A 19,874-nucleotide genomic window follows, 5' to 3' on the forward strand; every position below is an offset into this window, starting at 1 on the left:
TTTTATCAAAAATAAGAAAATGATAATTAGCTTGAATGAAAAATTGTCTGAATACATTTAGGCCCAGATAATTTTTATGCAAATATGATCAAGTTTTTAAAATCTCTAAATCTATCAGAGTGCAAGTGGTACTATAAGATAAAAACATTTTGACCAAAATAGAAAATTCAGTATTAAGGGAGTCTTCAGTAATTGGGGGGGGGGGGGGGGTGTCGAGCCGGGAAAATTTCGCGCGCACCTGTACTGTAAAATGTGACCCTCTCCCTACCTCTTATATTACCCTCTCTCTTGTCCGATATTCGAAACTTGTCCCTCTCCTAATCACTGGAGTATTCTCCCAAGGAATAACTGAAACACTGTCAGCAAATTTACATAACAATTAGTTTAATTGTTATGTAAGTTAGGAACAGAAATTTCGGGGGAGGGGTTGGCGTTTTGGGAGAGAGGACGCAATTTTAATCACGCAAGCATAGTTGAAGGATCATACCACAGGCGCTCCTTAGCTGGGTAGTCTGCTAAGTAGATCGATTTTCGGCTTGATCTATTGATCCCGTGGTCGATATGCCCGCCACTGCAAACCTTAGCAGACTACCCAGCTAAGGAGCGCCTGTGGATCATACATATGCAGGAGGGTCACCATATTATGCGCAACTAAAAGAAGGCAAGATGTAGCTGATGTAGTGCTTCATTCCAAAATATCAGATCGTAATACATAGGAGTCTGTCTATTAGGCAAACTATTGACAATTTTCCCGCGATAACAAGCTGTACATTTATATGTATGTAGGCCTAAATGTACTTTGCTTGAAGTGGGAAGAAAAACGTGCGCGTGTGTACAAGAAATTGGATTTTGGAATTTCACCGAAATGTTGATTCACTATACATGGCCGTCTATGACGAAACTATGAGTATAAAACTAACAATATCTGTTCAGTTATAGACGTTTAATAATTGATATACACTTTACCACCTATCCCATATGTTTTTGTCTCGTCTTTCATCAGTTTTTACTGTTCAAAGTGTTTAATGTAGGATGTGACCACTGCATCTTTGCCTGTGAAGCTTGTCGATAATGTGTGTGTATTTAAAAGCATAAATGTATTTCGTCGGCCCGTAATTTCTTATCAAGGAAATATCACATGGGCAATCAAAGGTTTGGCTTCTGCCAAAAGTGACCCTCCCTCAAAATAGGTTTATAAAAATGGCCCTCCCCTTGGACAGTTTTCTAAAAAGTGACCCTTCCCCCAATTCCCCCGGCCCACTCCCACCTGGAACTATGAAGGCTCCCTAAATGTTCAATCTGATTCAAACTCATAACGTACGGTACCATGTCACCCAGTAGTCAAAACCGGTCAGCTATTTAAAAGGCCCAACCTTAAAATGCATCTATATGCCAAATTATCATCCTTTGACCATGAATAAGGAAGTTATTGTGCACTTCAACCAAATATGAAGGCTTTTCGCCAAATTGTTCAAAGAAAAAAATAACCCCGTCAAAAGACATACGCTTATGCAATGTTATCATTTGTAAAACCTGAATAAGACGATCCCAAGGCATTTGTACGCCATGCAGACAATGAGGCAAACTGTAAAGAAAATGTTACTTGAGTTGTGAAAAACTTTTCAAAATACCATTATTCAAATTCACAATAATTAACTCTGAAATAAATAATCGTCAGGATCCTGCGTACACAGTAAATGCATGGAGAAATAAATGTTCATTGTCAGAAGAATAAACTTGTATTTTTTGAACAAATCAACGAACTGTCATCCCCGGAAGTGTATATTCCAACCAGCGTGTTAGACACACTGCATGCATATTTGAAAAGAAAATTAGCTAAATTTGCAAATTGTAGAGGGACTTACTCGCATTGTCGCAGAAGTTAAAATGTGAAATAAGTTTGTAACGGGGAACCACGGGTTTTACCATTAGCTAGATGACGTAACTCTTGCACTTGTCTTGCATGCCCATCACGAATTTCTTTTCTTTGTAACCACAAAGTAAACTAAAAGCGCTATTTCAAATCTATAGAGCTAGTTTTTCTTTCTCCGCTGTCCTACTGTCTGTTGAACTCACACAAAGACGTATTTTCATTATTCGCCATCAAGTATCATTTGAGCCAGGGAGAAGGGAGATTTCAAATTAAACCAGGAGATATTGAACGAAATTAAATTGTTTATCGACAACCGACAAATCATTACCTCTAAACATTCAAACTGACAAATCACAAAATATGTTAACATATTTTTTAGTTGCTTGAAGAGATATAAAGAACAGCACACGAAATGCAGAAAGGCGAACTACATTTGGAATTATTGATTGTTTTTCTGTAGGTTATGTATATCTTATTGTCGGATCTATTACATGTCTTTATTTGGTGACGTCACGTGATTAAGTTTAGCGTATTATGCGACAGGTGTGTACTAAGTTTGAAATGATACTAAACGTATTAATCAAATCAATACGGTATACCACTCGTTTTGGACCAGTTCACTTCATATACGCACTCGCTATTATTTATTATTTATTTATTTCACTCTAAAGGATTACCCATTTACATGCTCAAATCGAGTTAAAATTATCCAATAAGGCTGTAATCTACCATGGGGTCCTAATTAAACACACAGAATTAAAATCCAATAAGTGTTAAAAAACAAACAATGAAGTCAAATAGCAGACAAAATAAAATTATAAATAAAATATTTAAAAAATCAACAAAGCAAAGAGATAAAAAACAAAAGTTCTATTTATCAATATTATCCCTAATAAAACATTTCAGTCGAGCTTTAAAAATTTCAACATTGTGGATGCACCGAATATCATCAGGAAGTGAGTTCCAGAAACTTGAGGCACGCATAGAGAACGTCCTCTGGCCTGTTTGTGTACGGAATTGAGGGAGTAGCAATTTATGAGTTGCAGCAGAACGTGTCTGGTAACCATGAACATCATTTAAAGGCACAAATTTCTCAGAGAGATACGTTGGTGCAGTATTCAGAAGACAATTATAGGTTAAAACACATGTAAAATAAAAGATGCGTTGTTTAACGGAAAAAACATTGGCTGCTTCAAAGAGTGAATCGGTTGAGGTATTAAAATCAACATTGAGAAGAACTCTCAGTGCTCTTTTCTGTAACTTATACACTTTCTCGATATTTTTTAAAGTTGTATTTCCCCAAACTACACAACAGTAATCAATAGCTGACTGAATTAAACCATAATACAGAACTTTTCTAAGATGACACGGAATGAATTTGAATAATCTAGCTCGTGCATATAGGTTGTGAACTGGTATACTGTCGCTGGGTGTGCTTTATTCTTTAAATAACATCTAATTATATATATATATATATATATATATATATATATATATATATATATATATATATATATATATATATATATATATATAGACCACGGGAAGTCGGCAAGACACAATGGAAATGGTTATCTTCAACTGTATTCAACAATGTGGTACAATTCCAAGCGGACCCGCTTGTCGCAACAAAAGATGGTCAAATAAAGGAAATTATACACAAGTTATTGATAACATTTCCTTATTCTTATTGAAGAAAGTCACAACAGTGACAGCAAGACAACTAAGAAATTTTGGCTGAGATGCCCCCACTTTGAATTAAATAACAATACATGTATTTGTAAAATTTACAAAAATACAGCAATTGTAAAGATTTTTCAAATCCTGGTGTACCCTACTAGATAGATTATTATCGTTTTTCTCATGACATTTGAAAAAGGTGAAACCAACTAAATGAAATTCAAAGTGACAACAAAATACAGAGGAAAAAGCTCACGCTAAAACCAGTATCCATCCATATGAGTATTGTTTATAATTTGGATGGGTATTGTCATATCTCTATCATTTCCTTGTGCTGGTATGAAGCCATTCTCATGTTTCCCTCATTTCCAATGCCCGCATCCTTGAACGTGAGAAAAATTCCTCAACCCCCCCCCCCCTTTACCTCCAAAATAATAGAACAAAAAACCTATTGACACATATGCGGCACAAAGATACCAGTATGAAGATTTGATAGCCGGGTATTACACGTTCACACACCCAGCAGCCTGTGATCGGAATTCAAAATATTTCTCAATTACCAGCTAATTTATTCAAAAAAGTGTATAAAAAACTCAAAAAACTTGGAAAAAGGGAGGATTTCGGGAGGCACTACGCTAGCGTGTAGATCTTGGTATAACCCGGTAGTTTAGTCTTTGATTTAGTTTATAGTTTTAGTCTAGTTAGGGGCATCCTGGTGTCTCTCCCTTAGCAGTAAAGTTGCAAACCACCGTATATCTTTGTTTCCGTGTGAGTACATAAGTTTCCCCAGTATTTCCCAGCTTAAGTTCCCGTGTACCTCGAGCTAAGCCAAGCGAGTAGAATTCCCCGACGACCAAGAGATCTACGTAGACGTACCTCACGACCCTCCTTTTTTATTTTGACAGTATCATGAGAGGGTTTTCACTAGGACATTTGACTGGACAGAATTTGAAAGTAAATGGGGGAGAACACGTGAGAGGCTCAGGGGGGAGGGTCAGAGGGGGATGTACCCTATCGTGCTTGGAAACTTTTGAGAAATTGATGTGTGCAATGGTGCAGCCTGGTGCAATCTTGCTTTTTTACTGAGTAAAACTGTTAGAACACCCAAAAGGGGAGAGCACGAGAGGGGGTTTCCCCCCTCTCGCATTGAAAATTTTGAGAAATTGATGTGTGTAATGGTGCAATCTAGAAGCTGTTTCAATTTATTTTGCACTTGATAAAATTGTTTGAAAATGACATTGAATACTGTATTTTTATGACATTTTTGCATGATCACATTCAGTGCTTGAGTCACAATATTCAACAACCAAACAATGACAATACAATTTGTAAAAAAAAAACAGTTCTCAGTTCGGGATGGAAGACCAAAGAACACGCAGGAATGGAAAATCTGTGACCTTCTTGTATCATTTCTCCAGCTGCCAGCGTCTAATGAAAAGCCTGAAGTCAATTGAAATATATGTTTCTGTGATTATAAATGATAAATTTACAACACTGCAGTTGTGTCCTAGATCCTGTGAAAACTTTGAGTAATTAGCGTGAGCAATGGTGCAGTCTGGTGCAATCTGAGAGGTGTTTTCAATTTTGCTTTTTACCAGAAAACCTCTTAGACCACTCAAGGAGGAGCACGAGAGGGGTGTCCTCCCCTCACACATCGAAAATTTGAGAAATTGATGTGTGCAATGGTGCCTTTGAGGGCCCTACACCAAAAGTTGAGTATCCCCCTTCTTCCTCTCCAAATTTTGAGCAACCTCCCTTGAAGTTTTCAATTTTTGAGCCGTAAATAATGACGGCTCCCTTAAAGTCGCTAATTTTCCTTTCACAATATGTTTCCTGGGCTCAGCTAACAACATGATCAATAGCGTCGGTGTACAGCACAGATATACTTATTGTATGCTGATAGACGTGGTCATAGTTCACACAAAGCTAACTGAATACGCCATTATGCACACGTACGTCAACGTGAAACGGGTAAGTCCCGCAGATACTGAAGCATTCCGAAGTTCATCTATACTGAGATCGTTTGAGGATTAATCTCTGTCCGTATATCCAAAATGGCGAGCCCGTTTAATTACGGTGCAACCAGGGCGGACAAGGAAATTGAGGATTACGAAGACCCTCCTGAAATCGTTGCTCTGCGTCGACTTCGCCAGGGGTTCATCCGTGATATTGTACCGTCTCACATTATACCGGTGCTTAAAACATGTCTCACTCGCCGAGAAGAAGAACAGATCCGCGCTGAAGAGAGAAACAAAGGGCCGATCACAGGAGCCATGATGTTTCTTGACTACCTTATCAAGAAGGACAGATGGTATGAACAATTTTTGTCGGCGTTGAAGGATGATGACGTCAAACTTGAACACCTTGCCTTAGAGTTGGAGAAAGGTAACCTTACTGTTGTTTCGGCTGCCATACCCTCTATGATTATCACATATTACATTTAAAAAGGTCATTGAAGGTTCAATATTAGAAATCAAAAGACAGGCTATATTACAAATCAATTATTGTGCGTAAATATGAAATAACCAACATAATCTCTTCATAAACGTATTTGTGACCATGGTATAATTTTACTTGTTGCAATGTAGGCCCATAGGCCTACTACTACTAAGTCCGTAGCCGTATTTCCAGTGTCAGCCATATGAAAGATTCGCGAGTCAGTCATATAAATTCACGACAAATAAAACATCTACACGGGTTTGTTTGTCGACTTATTCATTAAAACAGATTTCCAAATACATGTGTAGAGTGGACGTATTCACTTAAATCTTTAGTTTCGTTTTAGTAGTTGACGATGACCCGGGACGATGACATCATAACAATGTAAACCTTTGTGCTTTGATCACATGATACATGTGAACTCATATGAACCCGGATGTGCAATCGCACCGCCGCGACCCCTGCTCACTGTCGGCGCATGTTGCCGTGACTATATGAGTCTCCACATAATTCCACCGACAGGCACTCAACATTTTAGTCAAAGCAATGTGCAAGGATCTGCAAGCTACCCTTGAATCAGCAGATGTTAACTAGAATGAATGAATATTCCATAACTTTCACTTTTATTTTCCGATGGACTAACTATAAGTTACTGCATACTGGACAGCGTTTCCACAGTATATAAGTGATGATTCTGATGAACACGATGTCTATTTGACACGACACATTGAAAACCGAACTACATGTAAGATAATCCATTAATTTGCTAATTAAAGCTGAATCTTGCACATCCCCCTGGCTATCGAATTTGATTATTATAATTGTTCTTTGAGGGCGTTACAAAGAAATGTGATTCTTTTAATTCAAAACTGTAGAAGTTAAAGTTTGTAAAGAAGAGAGTAAGCGAGACCATGCTAGGAGATCGATGACATTTGGAGGTAGCTACACAGAAGGGCAAGCTGATGCAGGACTGCAGTCTACTAACCCTGACTTACAGAATTCCCAGGAATCATTTCGAAGTAGATATGTACAAGGGGCTTTCACAGTGGATGATGTTGAACAGGCCATGAGAGGTAAGTGCGTCTCTTAAACACTCATAATATTAAGAGTGTGTGGTTCAACGAAACGATAACACACACGTGACGGGAAAAGATAAAAAAATTATACATCTATTAAAGTTTCAATTTGTAAAGTTCGAGTAAATGCTATCTGGAATGACCCCACTCCTTCCTTCAACCTCTTTCATTTCTGGTATTTATTTGTTCATTGAGAGCAAAGGTTTAATGAATGCGACACCGATTTGTACTCTTACAGTGGACTTTAAATGAGATAGTTTCCTAAAGTCTCCTAAACTCTGAGAAAGCCTGTTTTCTTGAATTTCCTAAAGTATGAGTAAGTCTGTTTTCTACGGTTTCCTAAGTTTTGTGCAAGTCTGTTATTCCTGTCACGTGCCCTATTCGCTAGATTTCAGACAGGGTCCTCTCCTTTCTCTGCTTACCACGAAATGTTGCGACGTGCTCTAACAGGTGCAGCCAACGGAGCTATTCATCGAAAAAGATATTCCGGAAGCAATTTTTCAGGGCAGGGGAAATTTTAATTTTGCTAGGACAGGGGACATATTTTTATGTGGCAGGGGAGCAAATTTTAGTTTTTTTGTCGGGCAGGGCAGATATTGGTTGATTGTCCTGGGGACAGGCTTGGCGAAAAACGAGGAGAGGGGAAGCTACTTTTTAAAACGGGGACAGGGGAATTTCAGCCATAATGTTTCCGGGATGGGGACACAGTGCAAGTACTTACACCTTTTAAACGTTACCCAGACTACTTAGCCTATCGATTGACCCCACATCTCACTCTATGTACTGCGAGATGGAAACCAAATACAAGGCCACCGCAGTATGTGTCTGCATGGGAATGTTAATTTTTAGGGGAAATTTTTTCTCAGGGCAGGGGAAAATCGACAGTTTTTTTCACAGGCGCTCCTTAGCTTGGTAGTCTGCTAAGTAGATCAATTTTCGGATCGATCTATTGATCCCGGAGTCGCAGTATTTAGGCGGGCACATCGACTCCGGGATCAATAGATCGATCCGAAAATTGATCTACTTAGCAGACTACCAAGCTAAGGAGCGCCTGTGGTTTTTTTCACAGGGTAGGGTAGCTTCATGTCTGCAGGGGAAATGGAATGACAAAATTTTGAGGGGAATTTTTTCCACGGCAGGGGAAATCGGCAAGGTTTTTTCGCCACAGGGCAGGGGAGCTTCAAACATTCACAGTGGGGAGGGGGAACAGGCAAAACTATGTGGGGAGCGGGTAAAAATGAAGTTTGAGTGCGGCAGGGTAAGTCGAAAAATTTTCAGTGGGAGGGCAAATTATGAACAGCTAATTAATTACCCTCTTGACTTGAAATTAGTCAGTTCACATTACTTGTCATGTACAATATATCTTATCATAGTAAGGACCCCTTTAAAAGTGCATTGTTCGTTGGCTGCACCTACTCTAAGTTGTGCTGTTCTCACCACTCATGGTACCGTGTCTCCCGGAAAGTACGATAAACTGAAACATTCCGACGTCAGTCTGTCTTTATTTGGATGTGCTGCATTACTTAGTCTCGTTGCTTATAAAAAAAACTCCTGAGAATCCAAGGCTCGTACAGTCATTTCCCAGAAATCAGCACCGCGCACAACATTGGTCAACTTCTTATTAGTCTAGCTTTATTCCAAGATCACTGCTGATTCGATTGCTATTTGATGATAACTCATACATGTCAGAATAACTTGTTGGCTGAACTATACCGTATACACAGACGCATTTTAATAAGTCATTATTCGAGTATCAACATTGCAATTGCACCATGTTTTCGATGAAATCAGGAAAAACACATCGGAAAAACTGTTACACTTCAGGAATAGCCGTCCGACGTTTTTAAATATTTGTGTCCGAAATAAACGACGATAAATGACTTTCGTTATTCGGGAAAAAATCCATAGTCGTCTCTTAAACTTAGTTGATGCGAGCAGGAATTCTCTGTAGAATGAAGGGAAAGTCACTCTTCTGTTGTACTTTGGGTGATTAAATGACAGATTACTATAGGCATCCTTCGGATTTACTTTGGTCGTCGCTTGTGCATGATCTCAATGTTGCACTTCATGGTGTTAATTACAATCTGTAATTCAATCGCCATAAGAATTATTTATACAAACATAATTCTACTTAGATGTCCCAGGGTGTACAGAGAACTTAGTCGTATGATTGATCGCATATGCTACTATCATGGTTACAGATGTTCGAATTAACCTAGAAGCCAATTTGCCAGGCCCTCCCGATGAACCACCTCCCCCTTACACGACTGGTACCTATTTTGAAGACGGGGGAAGGCTAGTGCAGTCAGCAGGTGGAACTCCTCAACAAAACAAACCACTGACCGTAAATCAATATTTCGTCCATGTCAATGTACAAAAAGGGAATGTGCAAGTGGGAAGTGATAATGTGCACATAGGAAATGATGATGTGACGTCATCAGCTGGCAAAGGAAATAAACAAACACAAGATGTAAAGACTTCACCTTCTACTGACAGTAAAGGTAAAAGGCTTTTGCTGTACATACACATTTTGCTACAGTTGTTAAAAAATCTATACGCTAAATCTTCAGAAAAAAACTTTTGACATCTTACTTTTGCATATTATTCATAAGTTGAATGTGTCTATGTCAAAGTCGTTACTTGTAGTTCACAGCATATGCAAATGTATTCCAGCAGTATTTTACGACATCTACATCATCATACTAATATCAGATGATACTCGTCGTTCAAACCTGATAAATTCCTGACACTTAGTCGTACATGAAACAATTTCTATGGAACAATGTAATATGTACATATGTGCGCATTCATGAAATCAAAGATTTTGAAATGATGATATCTCCGCGTTTTAAATACTGATAATTTGATTTTTAGATGGCAGAATAAGAAATGATGAAGAGGAGGAGGACGAAGAATGCATTATTGAAGGAGAAATAATTGAGGAAGAAGAAGAAGGCAATGATCTTATGTCTGGATTTTCTGAGGAGAAAAAGGTCACGGGTCCCGAGAAAAGTAAGTCTTGTGCGGTGCAGTTTGATATTAAGGGCTTTATAAAGGTGGATGTTATCAACATTTATGGAGTGACATCACTTTTACCAGCAGGAGGACAGTTTCCACTCTGAATAAACGTCTGAATTAGTCCCCACTGATATAGGGATTGACACTTGAGGTAGAATGCGCCTAGGAGACAAATATTTGGACTCTCACTGTTTTCAAAGTCTCTATGGTCTTGTGCTTGAGGGGGCTCATTTTAAAGCTCTTTGAGTAAGAAAAAAACTTGCACGATCTTTGTTTTTCGAAAATAAAAATTTTATTTTTCCTCATAGAGATAACACAGGGATGGCGGCCATTTTTAATTTCAACTATGGGAAAATGTTGGGTAATTTGTTTCTCTGGTACCAAACTCCGCACAGTGATCTCTGACTTTTATACTTGATTTAGTAAGACAATGGTTGAAAGTTTCATTGAGGAATATTTTAGCAAAAGTTTGAGTCTTTCGACATCTAGGCGCATATACTACCTTAATGTCACAGATACCAATCGGAGTGCACACGTGAATTCCTTTTCTATTAGTTTCGCCAATAATCGTAATTACGTTGGAATACGTACACTGTATGTCACTTGTATAGCCTCACAATTTATGATCATCCCAGAATATTTCAAAATCTAGTCGAGCTTTAAAGTTGTCCATCAAAATTTCGAAATATATAGAAACTAGAAGTATTTAAAAACTAAAACCTTGTCTTTTTGTCGCAGATGATACAGAGACAGAAGAGGCTACTAGCTCAGATGACAAAGCGAAGGAAGAGACAGCTGATTCAAGTATTGCAGGATCCGCCGATGATACTGATGGTGTTGTCAACAATACCAAACTATCAGAGGAAGACCAAGTATCTAATGGAGCTGCAGCTTCATCAAGTGTTTCCTCTACGACTCCTAAAATGTGAGTATCTGTGGAAAATCTTCGATACCCTTTCGTCTAGATCATGCACTTCTGCAACTTCATAACTTAGGATTCATGACATTCACTCAATGCTGCTTTCATCGATCGTCACATCAAAATTTAAGCTTTAGTTGACGACACTAATGATAATTTTATTGTGTGTAAAAATATTTTCAAAGAGTTATCTCATCACTAAATGAGGGTCGTATAGTTTCTGAGGGACTTTGAATTATATTTCTGAAAACGTTTATCCTGTTACTTTTTACTAAATTATATCTATTTCCAGTTGAATATAAGGAATTCCAATTTATTAGAAAATATAAACAGCAACTCTGACAATCGATTATAATGGAAAAACGTTTGTTCATATAAGACTTGAAACAATGTTTTCGTTCACAAAATTAATATCAAGCTATTTATGTATAATGCAAATTTACAATGGATGTCACCCAACTTAGAACTACATGTAAATAACTTTTTGTCCATGTTTCATACATTTAGGGGTTCAAAAATGGAGTATGAAAAGCTTGAGCTGCGTGACTACCAAGAAGAGCTTGCCAAACCGGCATTCGATGGGCATAATTGCATCATCTGCGCGCCGACTGGTACTGGCAAAACCCATGTAGCCATGGCGATCACCAAACACTGCTTTGTTGAATCACTGGCTGAACAAGCACAGAGCAATGGCGGTGACGTAACCTTTAAAAGAAAAGCAATATTCCTCGTCCATCGCATACCGCTGCTCAACCAAACGTACAAGCGGTTCAAAAGACATTTGCCGCTCTTGAATATTGCGAAGCGAAGTGGAGCGTCCATGACAAACACAGGGTTTGAAATGCTTGTTCCGGTCAATGACATGATCATTACTACTGGAGGAATCTTAAAGAACAGTTTAACAGAAAAGAAGGTTACTCTAGATGAGTTTTCATTAATTATTATCGATGAATGCCACCATGCCATGAAAAATCATCCCTATAACGTTATAATGGCTGAGTATCTGAGGTTGAAGCTTTCAAACCCAACCACCAAGTTACCTCAGATAATTGGCCTGACAGCGAGCCCCGGCTCTGGCAGTAAGAGTGGTTTGAAAACAGCAACTGACCACATATTAAAACTGTGTGCAAATATGGATGCGCACATGTTTGTTACCGTGAAGGATGAAAAAAACAAGAAATCGCTCGGGAAAGTGACTAATGATCCGGACAAGTACACAAGTGTGACCGATCCCCGAAAGCCAGATCCTTTCAAGGAAAAGGTAGAAGAAATAATGGTGGAATCGAGAAGAGAGCTGGTCTGACCGCATCTGGACAGCGCGAGACACAACAGTATGAGACTTTCATAATGGAATCCTTGAATGCTGCCACCAGTGGGCGTCAACATGAAGTCGCCAAGTGTTGTGAACATCTAAGAGAATACAACACAGGTATGATACATAATTCACCCAGTATTATGTTAGTATTTCATGTGATTGTCAATGTGTTCATAGATATAGAACATGAAGTGCTTTATTGCTGTTGTATGTTATTACTTCTGATTACACGTATAAATTTTACGTGGGCAACCTTTCCTTAGCTTTACAGATGAACAGCTTGTGTAGGATGGCAGATGCTCTGGATGTTATTGAGAGCTTCTATAACGAGAGGTCGGCAAGAGGTCAGCACAGGGCAACGGATATTGAGAAGTGGTTGTATAAGTTGTTCAAAAGTAAGTAGTCACATCTGACGTGTTTAATGGTAGACTTGCTTCCAATATGCTGTGAATGGATGCAGCTATTGAAGGGCACGCTTGAGATGACTTCTTGAACGCGCCTCGGGGACAGATATTCGGACTCTCAAATTTTGCCAATTCTTTTCGGGTTTACCACTTACAGGGGCCAATATTAAGGCTCTTGGAATAAGAAAGTTTTTACAATCTTAGTTTTCCGAAAATCTAAAATTGTATTTTTCCCTCATAGAATTATCACAGGGATGGCGGCAATTTTCAATTACAAATATCAGTAAATGTAAGGTAATTTGTTTCTCGAGTACCCCTGATTTCTATTCTGATTTGGTAAAAAGGATGGTGGAAGTGCCATTGAGGAAAGTACACACAGAAGTCTTTCACTTTCGAGGCATATTGTACTTTGATATTAGAGAACGCGCCAGATGATTTCATGACATGTCACTTCTGACCGGAAAAAGGTCTCAGTATGGTGAATGACGGATACACAAGGGGTGATATCATATGTTGTTGACCTCTTTGGCAGTGTCATGGGGTAAAATAGTTTAAAGTGACAAGAGCTAGTCGCTATTTATAGTATTCACATCACTTTTATTCCATGTGACAAGTGCGTTCTTTACTTCTTCTCCCTAAAATGTGTCGAAATACAACTTTTTACTCTAACCGACACATCAGATCGTGTACACCATGAAATGTTATTGTTGACAAAATAATTTTAGTCAAGACTAGATTGCAATTTTTCAACAGTGACATCGAAAACTGTTACAAAAAACATACTGGAAAGTACATGAAAGTTACTGCTAATGGCGTTTTAAATATATCCCGTTTCGTAACAGTTTTCATGTGGGTATGTTCTTCTTCGTAATATTATTACCCGACTGTAATAAACTGAAACGTTTTTAATGGTGAATTACAGAAAGTTCCAGCAACTTATTTGATATCAGCGAGGAAGAAGAAAGCTATCCAAATCCAAAAGTTGTCAAACTGAAGTCAACGTTGAAAGAAGAAATCGGTCAAAAAGGACAGGATCTCAGAGGTAAACATGAAAACTATTACTGCTTACGGCTCGAAATACATGTTCATAAACAATTGTTCGGTGTGCTTGAGACGAAGATATGGATAAATGAAAAGAAACGTTAAATTGATCACATTTCTTCGTGAAAGGATTGTTCACTTTTACATAGTTATCCACAAGACAAGGCACTCGGAGATTGCCTGAAAGAATGTCATACTTGAAGTCTTCCCAGATACCCATTTCAATAAGGTGTATGATTGCGACTATTTGCGCATGCCTTTTTGTTGTGGGAGGCAGCATTAATTTCACAGACAAAATGCCTGCAAATACACAATTTCTTCTCATAAGTAGGCATATTAGGCATCGTTTGTCCATCAAGGATAATTACATGGCATTTAACTTGTACAGTTTATAGCTGTCCGCCGTGCATTTTGCTTTAACGATTAATTACACGTGGTTACTTTTTTCTAAGTAATTCATCTAAAACAGTTTTGTAAACTTGTCAACCATAAACGCTGAAATGTTGAAGTTAGTGATAACAGAAGTCCATATTGGACATCATTGATGCAGGTGCTGAGACAAAGAGAATGTATGGTTAGCATGCCTAGATTGACATATGCATACCAGTATATTGATACAGCGATCTGATTGGTCGAGACGCGAAAAGAACCGTAGTATATTGGCGATATACCACGGCTGGCATACGCGCGAGCTCTGAGCTTGAGCAAAAATCCGTTTATGACGTTCCATGCCAGAATTTCAATATACTGTTATGATATAATAGCAATAAATCACACCCAGCGACGATATACCACTCGATTTTGACCAGTTCACTTCATATATGCACGAGCGATAGCGAGTGCATATATGAAATGAAGTGGTCAAAACCTCGTGGTATACCATCGCTGGGTGTGTTTTATTGCTTAAATATACTATGATACAATATTCTTTAATGACTTAGATTGAAAAAACTACGCATCTTTTCCCATATTTTTTTTTGCATTCATGGATAAGGTAAACAGTGTCTCACAAAGACTGAATATTTGCATATTTGACCACTAAACAACACTACATAAAACAGAATATAGAAATGTATAAGTATATACTTTTGTTGCTGTTGGACCTTATTCACCTGCCAATATCTCTGCTATTTCAGGTATAATGTTTGTGAAGACTCGAAAACTTGCCAAAGCAGTCTGTGAGTGCATCAAAGACGATGATGAGTTGGTCAATTTAAAACCTGCAATAGTGACTGGTGTACAAGCAAAATCCGACGACAGTATGAAGCAGAGTGATCAAGATCTTGCATTAAAGAAATTTTCTGAAGGAACTTGTAAGTTAATTATTGCAACAAGTGTAGCTGAGGAAGGTCTAGATATCCCAGAATGCCATATGGTTATCAGATACAATTACGCAACCAATGAAATTTCAATGAGGCAATCACGTGGGCGCGCTCGAGCTCAGCACAGCACAGAGCACTTTATTGGAGACTCTGAGCTCGCGATTAAAGATAAAGTGAACGTGTTTCTAGATCAACAAGTCGAACAGGCGATTCAGATTGTCCAACAGATTCCAAATGATAGATTTCTCAATAGCGTAGCAATCATACAACGTTCTGTTGTTGCTGATAGGTGTCGCCAGGAACGATTACAGCAGCTTCAAAAGAGTGCCAATCAGGCGAGTTCCGTAAATCTGTACTGTAAGGGATGTAATGAATTTGTTTGTAAAGGCAGTGATGTTTATAAATATGACTGCAACCATTTTATCCAAGATAAGGAGATTGTAGAAAATAAGATTGTATTTAAGGAACATACTAAGGCAGAGCAACGTGAAGTTGGAGTCATGAAAATTTTTTGTAAAAATTGCAAACAAGACTGGGGGATTGCCCTCCCACCCCCACAACAATTTCCAGTCATTAAGATTGTAAGCTTCATCGTTGAATACCCTGATGGTAAAAGGAAAAGGATCAAAAAGTGGAAAGATACTGATTTCCAACCAGAAGTGGTGGATCAGTTACCCTTTCCAGAATTTACAGTAGAACCTGTGTAGTGTGAATGTAGTTGATGCACACGATGATGTACGATATAATTTCGGAATGTGCGATATGTGAGTCCCAAGCAACAATCTGCACACACTCAGTGCAAGACTATGACAAGGCTTTACTTTACAGAAGTTTGCAGTATTTAAAATGTTTCAGCTATTTACATATACATATACATATGTTTCACAGGATTCAAATCAGAAATGATTAAATCTTCTGTAGACAACACAATGACTGATTAGATGTATATATGGACACTTGAATTCCACTTTCCCTCGATGGAATATTTTTAACCCTGTCATTGTAAATCGAATTTGATCAAAATTCCACCCGCGGGTAAAATTTTCAAAGCGGCATTTTATACACCGCAAGAAGCCATGGGCAGATGATTACAGACATTGATCATCTCTCTGTCAGAATATCTGTTACAGCTCTTTGCCGTCCTTATTGACACATATCTCTACATGGATTTGTGACAGAGGATGCACAAGGTTAGGTTCTGTTGTAGGGTGAAACGGTAGCACGCATGTATCTTAACACAGCGTCCTTAAGTTTTATTCTGTATATCACGAACATTTTACTTGGCAAGTATCATTTCTTTACTCTAGTAAAATTTTCAAAATGAAAATAATTTACATAAATGTTGTAGTGGTACTGACAACGTCGAAGTTTATGAATGACGCAAAAATAAATGACTATATAGAAAATATTTTTTGATTTTACAATTTTGAAATTTTGTCAAGCGTCAAAGAGCAACATTTAAATTACAACTGACATAGATATTTAAGATGAATAGTTTCAAATTATGTGATGTAAACGGCAAAGTTATAATAAAGTAGATATGTCTTTTAAATGAGAAGCATGCTATGAGTGATTTATGTATCAAAAGAACGGAAGTATACCACCACTGAATGCAGTAAGTCTCTGTAGGATGAAATGAACTTTTAAAACTTACAATTAAATTTAATATTTCTTCTTGTGTACAAGAGTTTCGCCCTAATTAGAATGCGACTTGACAAGGTTTGCAGGAGTAATATCTCTGTTTTCTAAAGTGACATACATTTACTAGTTTATGTCGGTATGATAACTTTTTTATCCAGTCTAATCGACTTCTCGTTGACTTAGCCAAAGTGGGTATACACTAGAATAATGAAGTCGATTGGCCGTACTGCTGTTTTTAGTCGTTGAAATCTATAATTCAGACTATTCGAGTGGGACACATTTCTTTGTCAGATGTCGTCCTCCAAATTTTTATATGATCTGAAAGTTTCTAGTTATTTTAACTAGTCGAAGCAACAAAAATAAAGACAAGTCCTTCGAAAAGTTGCACAAAGTTGAATTAACATGGTAACGAAATTAATAGATCTATATAAAATATTTCTCGGAAAGATATTTTTCAAAATGTCAATGAAAGAAAGATTATTTACCGACTAATGCTTTACAATTATTGGGAAAAGATCGGTACGACATTGGTATATTACATCGAATGCACTGTTTAATTACATGTTCGTGCACTAATACACACAATGTATACATACACACATTACGTCAATATCGTCGCTAAAATGCATTAGATAATACTCACATGAAAATTCAAGGTCATAATTTTACCATGACGTTATCGTTGCCAATTCAAATGTCTTCCTTCCTGCCAAAATATTCACATTAAAACTGTTCAGAACTGAACTGTGTTGTATGACAGTGTCCAATCGTCACATGTACGACAGTTATACAGAAACGCATTCGTCCGACCGGAAAGTAGATTGTACCGTCGATTATTGCCACTCCAAGGTATGAAATGCAGCAGAAATGAACTCATTTGGATATTTTTGACTGTGTGTGGATAACAACTCGTTTTTTGCTTGATTTAGTGAAGCCATAATGATGTAACATCGTACAAGATATGGCCTGTTAAAATGAAATCGGCCATTATGAACACTTAATTTGACGAAGACAGACATGGAATTCAGCAGTTTCACAGAGCAATTCCAAAAGTCATACATTCTGCTGAGGTCACTTGACGACTAACCTAGGTCAGTATATATCTGCAAAATGGCGAGTCCGTTTAATTACGGTGCAACTAGGGCGGACAAGGAAGTTAAGCTCAAGAATTAAGAAGACCCTCCTGAAATCGTTGCTCTGCGTCGACTTCGCCTGAGGTTCATCCGTGATATTGTACCGTCTCACATTATACCGGTGCTTAAAACATGCCTCACTCGCCGAGAAGAAGAACAGATCCGCGCTGAAGAGAGAAACAAAGGGGCGATCACAGGAGCCATGATGTTTCTTGACTACCTTATCAAGAAGGACAGATGGTATGAGCATTTTTTGTCGGCGTTGAAGGATGATGACGTCAAACTTGGGCACCTTGCCTTGGAGTTGGAGAAAGGTAATATTTACAGTTGGTTCGGTTACAATGCAAACTTTTTTCATGTAATAGAGCTCAATGAATTTTCATGTAAGAATTCAAGAGAAACATTTTCTAGATTGAAAATTAATAGTTATGCAAAAATATCAAAGTACACAAAACAGTCCTTTTATGACCACGCGACCATGGTATGATTTGCACCAGCTGTGATCCTTGCATACATACATGCAGGAAAATAGATAGATGTAGTACGCGACGTCTCTATCTCCATGTCGATCACTCCAGAAATACCAAAGATACCAAAGAGATACAAAAAGAACAAAACGTCCACATGGACTTTTTGATTACTCCGAAATTAAAGGAGCATGAAGAGTGCAAAATCCGATTAAATGAATTTCACTTTAGTCCCACTTTAGTCTGCGCCCGCGTCACATCACATGACACATATGAACTCAAAGGAACCCGGATGCACAATGCCCCTACGCGACATTATGTGTTATCTGTGACCTCATATCTTTCTGTGACCTTCGTCCCACCATTATTCAAATTCTTAGCACGAAGTGATATCACTCCACCATAGGCGAATTACTGATGAATATTCATGAGGCATTTATATATAAGCCCGTAGATGGTGATAACTTACATGAACTGAAGCACGCCAATTTATTTTCGAAAAAGAAATGTACTCCAACAAAGTGGCAAATAAAACAAATGTACATACTGTGAATGTTTTGAGCGAATGAAAATGTCTTAAAAATATTCATTTAACTAAAGAGAATAGAAATAAAAATATGAAAAAAATCATATCATCATAGGAATGCGTTGAGGACGAACCCTTCTTCAAGTCTTAGAAGGCGTGAAAACTTTGTGATAAAATCTCCAGCTTTGTTCATCATTTTATAAGTATTCATACATGAAAAAAGATATTGAAGAGTGACTGTAATCCCATCAAGAGTAGCTGAATTTCTAACATTCCAAACTGTGCATCTTACGAAAGAAGTGATACAATATATTATGTCTGATGTCGCACTGTCATTATTTTCAATTCCTGCAATTGCTTATCTTTTGATATTGGTATTGTTATCAAAATTGTGCTTTCTGAGAGAGTAATTTCTGCCAGATTTCTTTTACAAATTTACACTCAAATAAGATGTGTTCCAGTCTTTCTTCTTGGCCACAAATATGGCATTTCCCATCACTTAAATTAAGTTTTTGGCCATGCTTCCTGTGATTAGGCCTCTGTGAAATATCATCCAATTGAAGTCATTTACTGAATTGCTATAACAATTCTTATTGAATTAAAACGACTGAATAAAGAAGCCTTGTAATTGCTGGTGAGGTATAAAGTTTTATCATCTGCATAACTCTTAATTGTTCTTCTTGTTTGTATGATACAATGAGATATGCTATGCCGTCATCTTTACGAATATTTTCGGCTAGTACTTCTGCTGCCATAATATACAGTAATGGTGATAAAGGGCACCCTTCTCTCACACTCTTATGAAGCAAGTCAATTTTGCCTGCAGGTAGTAGTGGCAGCGCCAATAGGTAATTGCGCGTTAAAATGCTTCGTATCTGGTATAGTGGTATACTTTAGGAATGCAATGTATGAGGTTGGACACACGCAGTGACTGATACACACTAAGGTAGTATACGCACCGGATTGCAAGTATGAGTTTGAGCACCTGCAGTGACTGCGACGCATAATAACAAGAGCGAA

The 19,874-nt window shown here is 37.9% G+C and overlaps 2 protein-coding genes across 3 annotated transcripts; both read left to right on the forward strand.

Annotated features, from left to right (window-relative positions):
* The first annotated feature begins 5,417 nt into the window (after positions 1–5,417).
* LOC139132905 (interferon-induced helicase C domain-containing protein 1-like) lies at positions 5,418–16,645 on the forward strand. 2 transcript variants are annotated; one of them, XM_070699263.1, is made up of 9 exons: positions 5,418–5,938; positions 6,868–7,065; positions 9,270–9,569; positions 9,943–10,080; positions 10,825–11,011; positions 11,513–12,434; positions 12,584–12,715; positions 13,647–13,766; positions 14,902–16,645. In XM_070699263.1, the coding sequence occupies exons 1-6, from the start codon at positions 5,608–5,610 to the stop codon at positions 12,306–12,308; spliced, it is 1,950 nt and encodes a 649-aa protein (XP_070555364.1). In that variant the 5' UTR covers positions 5,418–5,607; the 3' UTR covers positions 12,309–12,434; positions 12,584–12,715; positions 13,647–13,766; positions 14,902–16,645. The 2 variants fall into 2 exon arrangements, with proteins under 2 accessions (XP_070555364.1, XP_070555365.1); XM_070699264.1 differs by lacking the exon at positions 5,418–5,938 and adding an exon at positions 6,652–6,737.
* Positions 12,610–15,794, forward strand: LOC139132680 (ATP-dependent RNA helicase DHX58-like). The gene is made up of 3 exons (XM_070698948.1): positions 12,610–12,715; positions 13,647–13,766; positions 14,902–15,794. The coding sequence occupies exons 1-3, from the start codon at positions 12,610–12,612 to the stop codon at positions 15,792–15,794; spliced, it is 1,119 nt and encodes a 372-aa protein (XP_070555049.1).
* Positions 16,646–19,874: the final 3,229 nt, after the last annotated feature.

Source organism: Ptychodera flava, chromosome 5 (assembly GCF_041260155.1).
Source record: "Ptychodera flava strain L36383 chromosome 5, AS_Pfla_20210202, whole genome shotgun sequence".
NCBI lineage: Eukaryota > Metazoa > Hemichordata > Enteropneusta > Ptychoderidae > Ptychodera > Ptychodera flava.

Coding starts and splice junctions, on each gene's coding strand:
- LOC139132905 (XM_070699263.1), top strand. CDS start 5,608: ATGGCGAGCCCGTTTAATTACGGTGCAACCAGGGCGGACAAGGAAATT. Junction 5,939..6,867: donor TGCCTTAGAGTTGGAGAAAG/GTAACCTTACTG, acceptor TCAAAACTGTAG/AAGTTAAAGTTTGTAAAGAA. Junction 7,066..9,269: donor TGTTGAACAGGCCATGAGAG/GTAAGTGCGTCT, acceptor TCATGGTTACAG/ATGTTCGAATTAACCTAGAA.
- LOC139132680 (XM_070698948.1), top strand. CDS start 12,610: ATGGCAGATGCTCTGGATGTTATTGAGAGCTTCTATAACGAGAGGTCG. Junction 12,716..13,646: donor GTTGTATAAGTTGTTCAAAA/GTAAGTAGTCAC, acceptor GGTGAATTACAG/AAAGTTCCAGCAACTTATTT. Junction 13,767..14,901: donor AAAAGGACAGGATCTCAGAG/GTAAACATGAAA, acceptor CTGCTATTTCAG/GTATAATGTTTGTGAAGACT.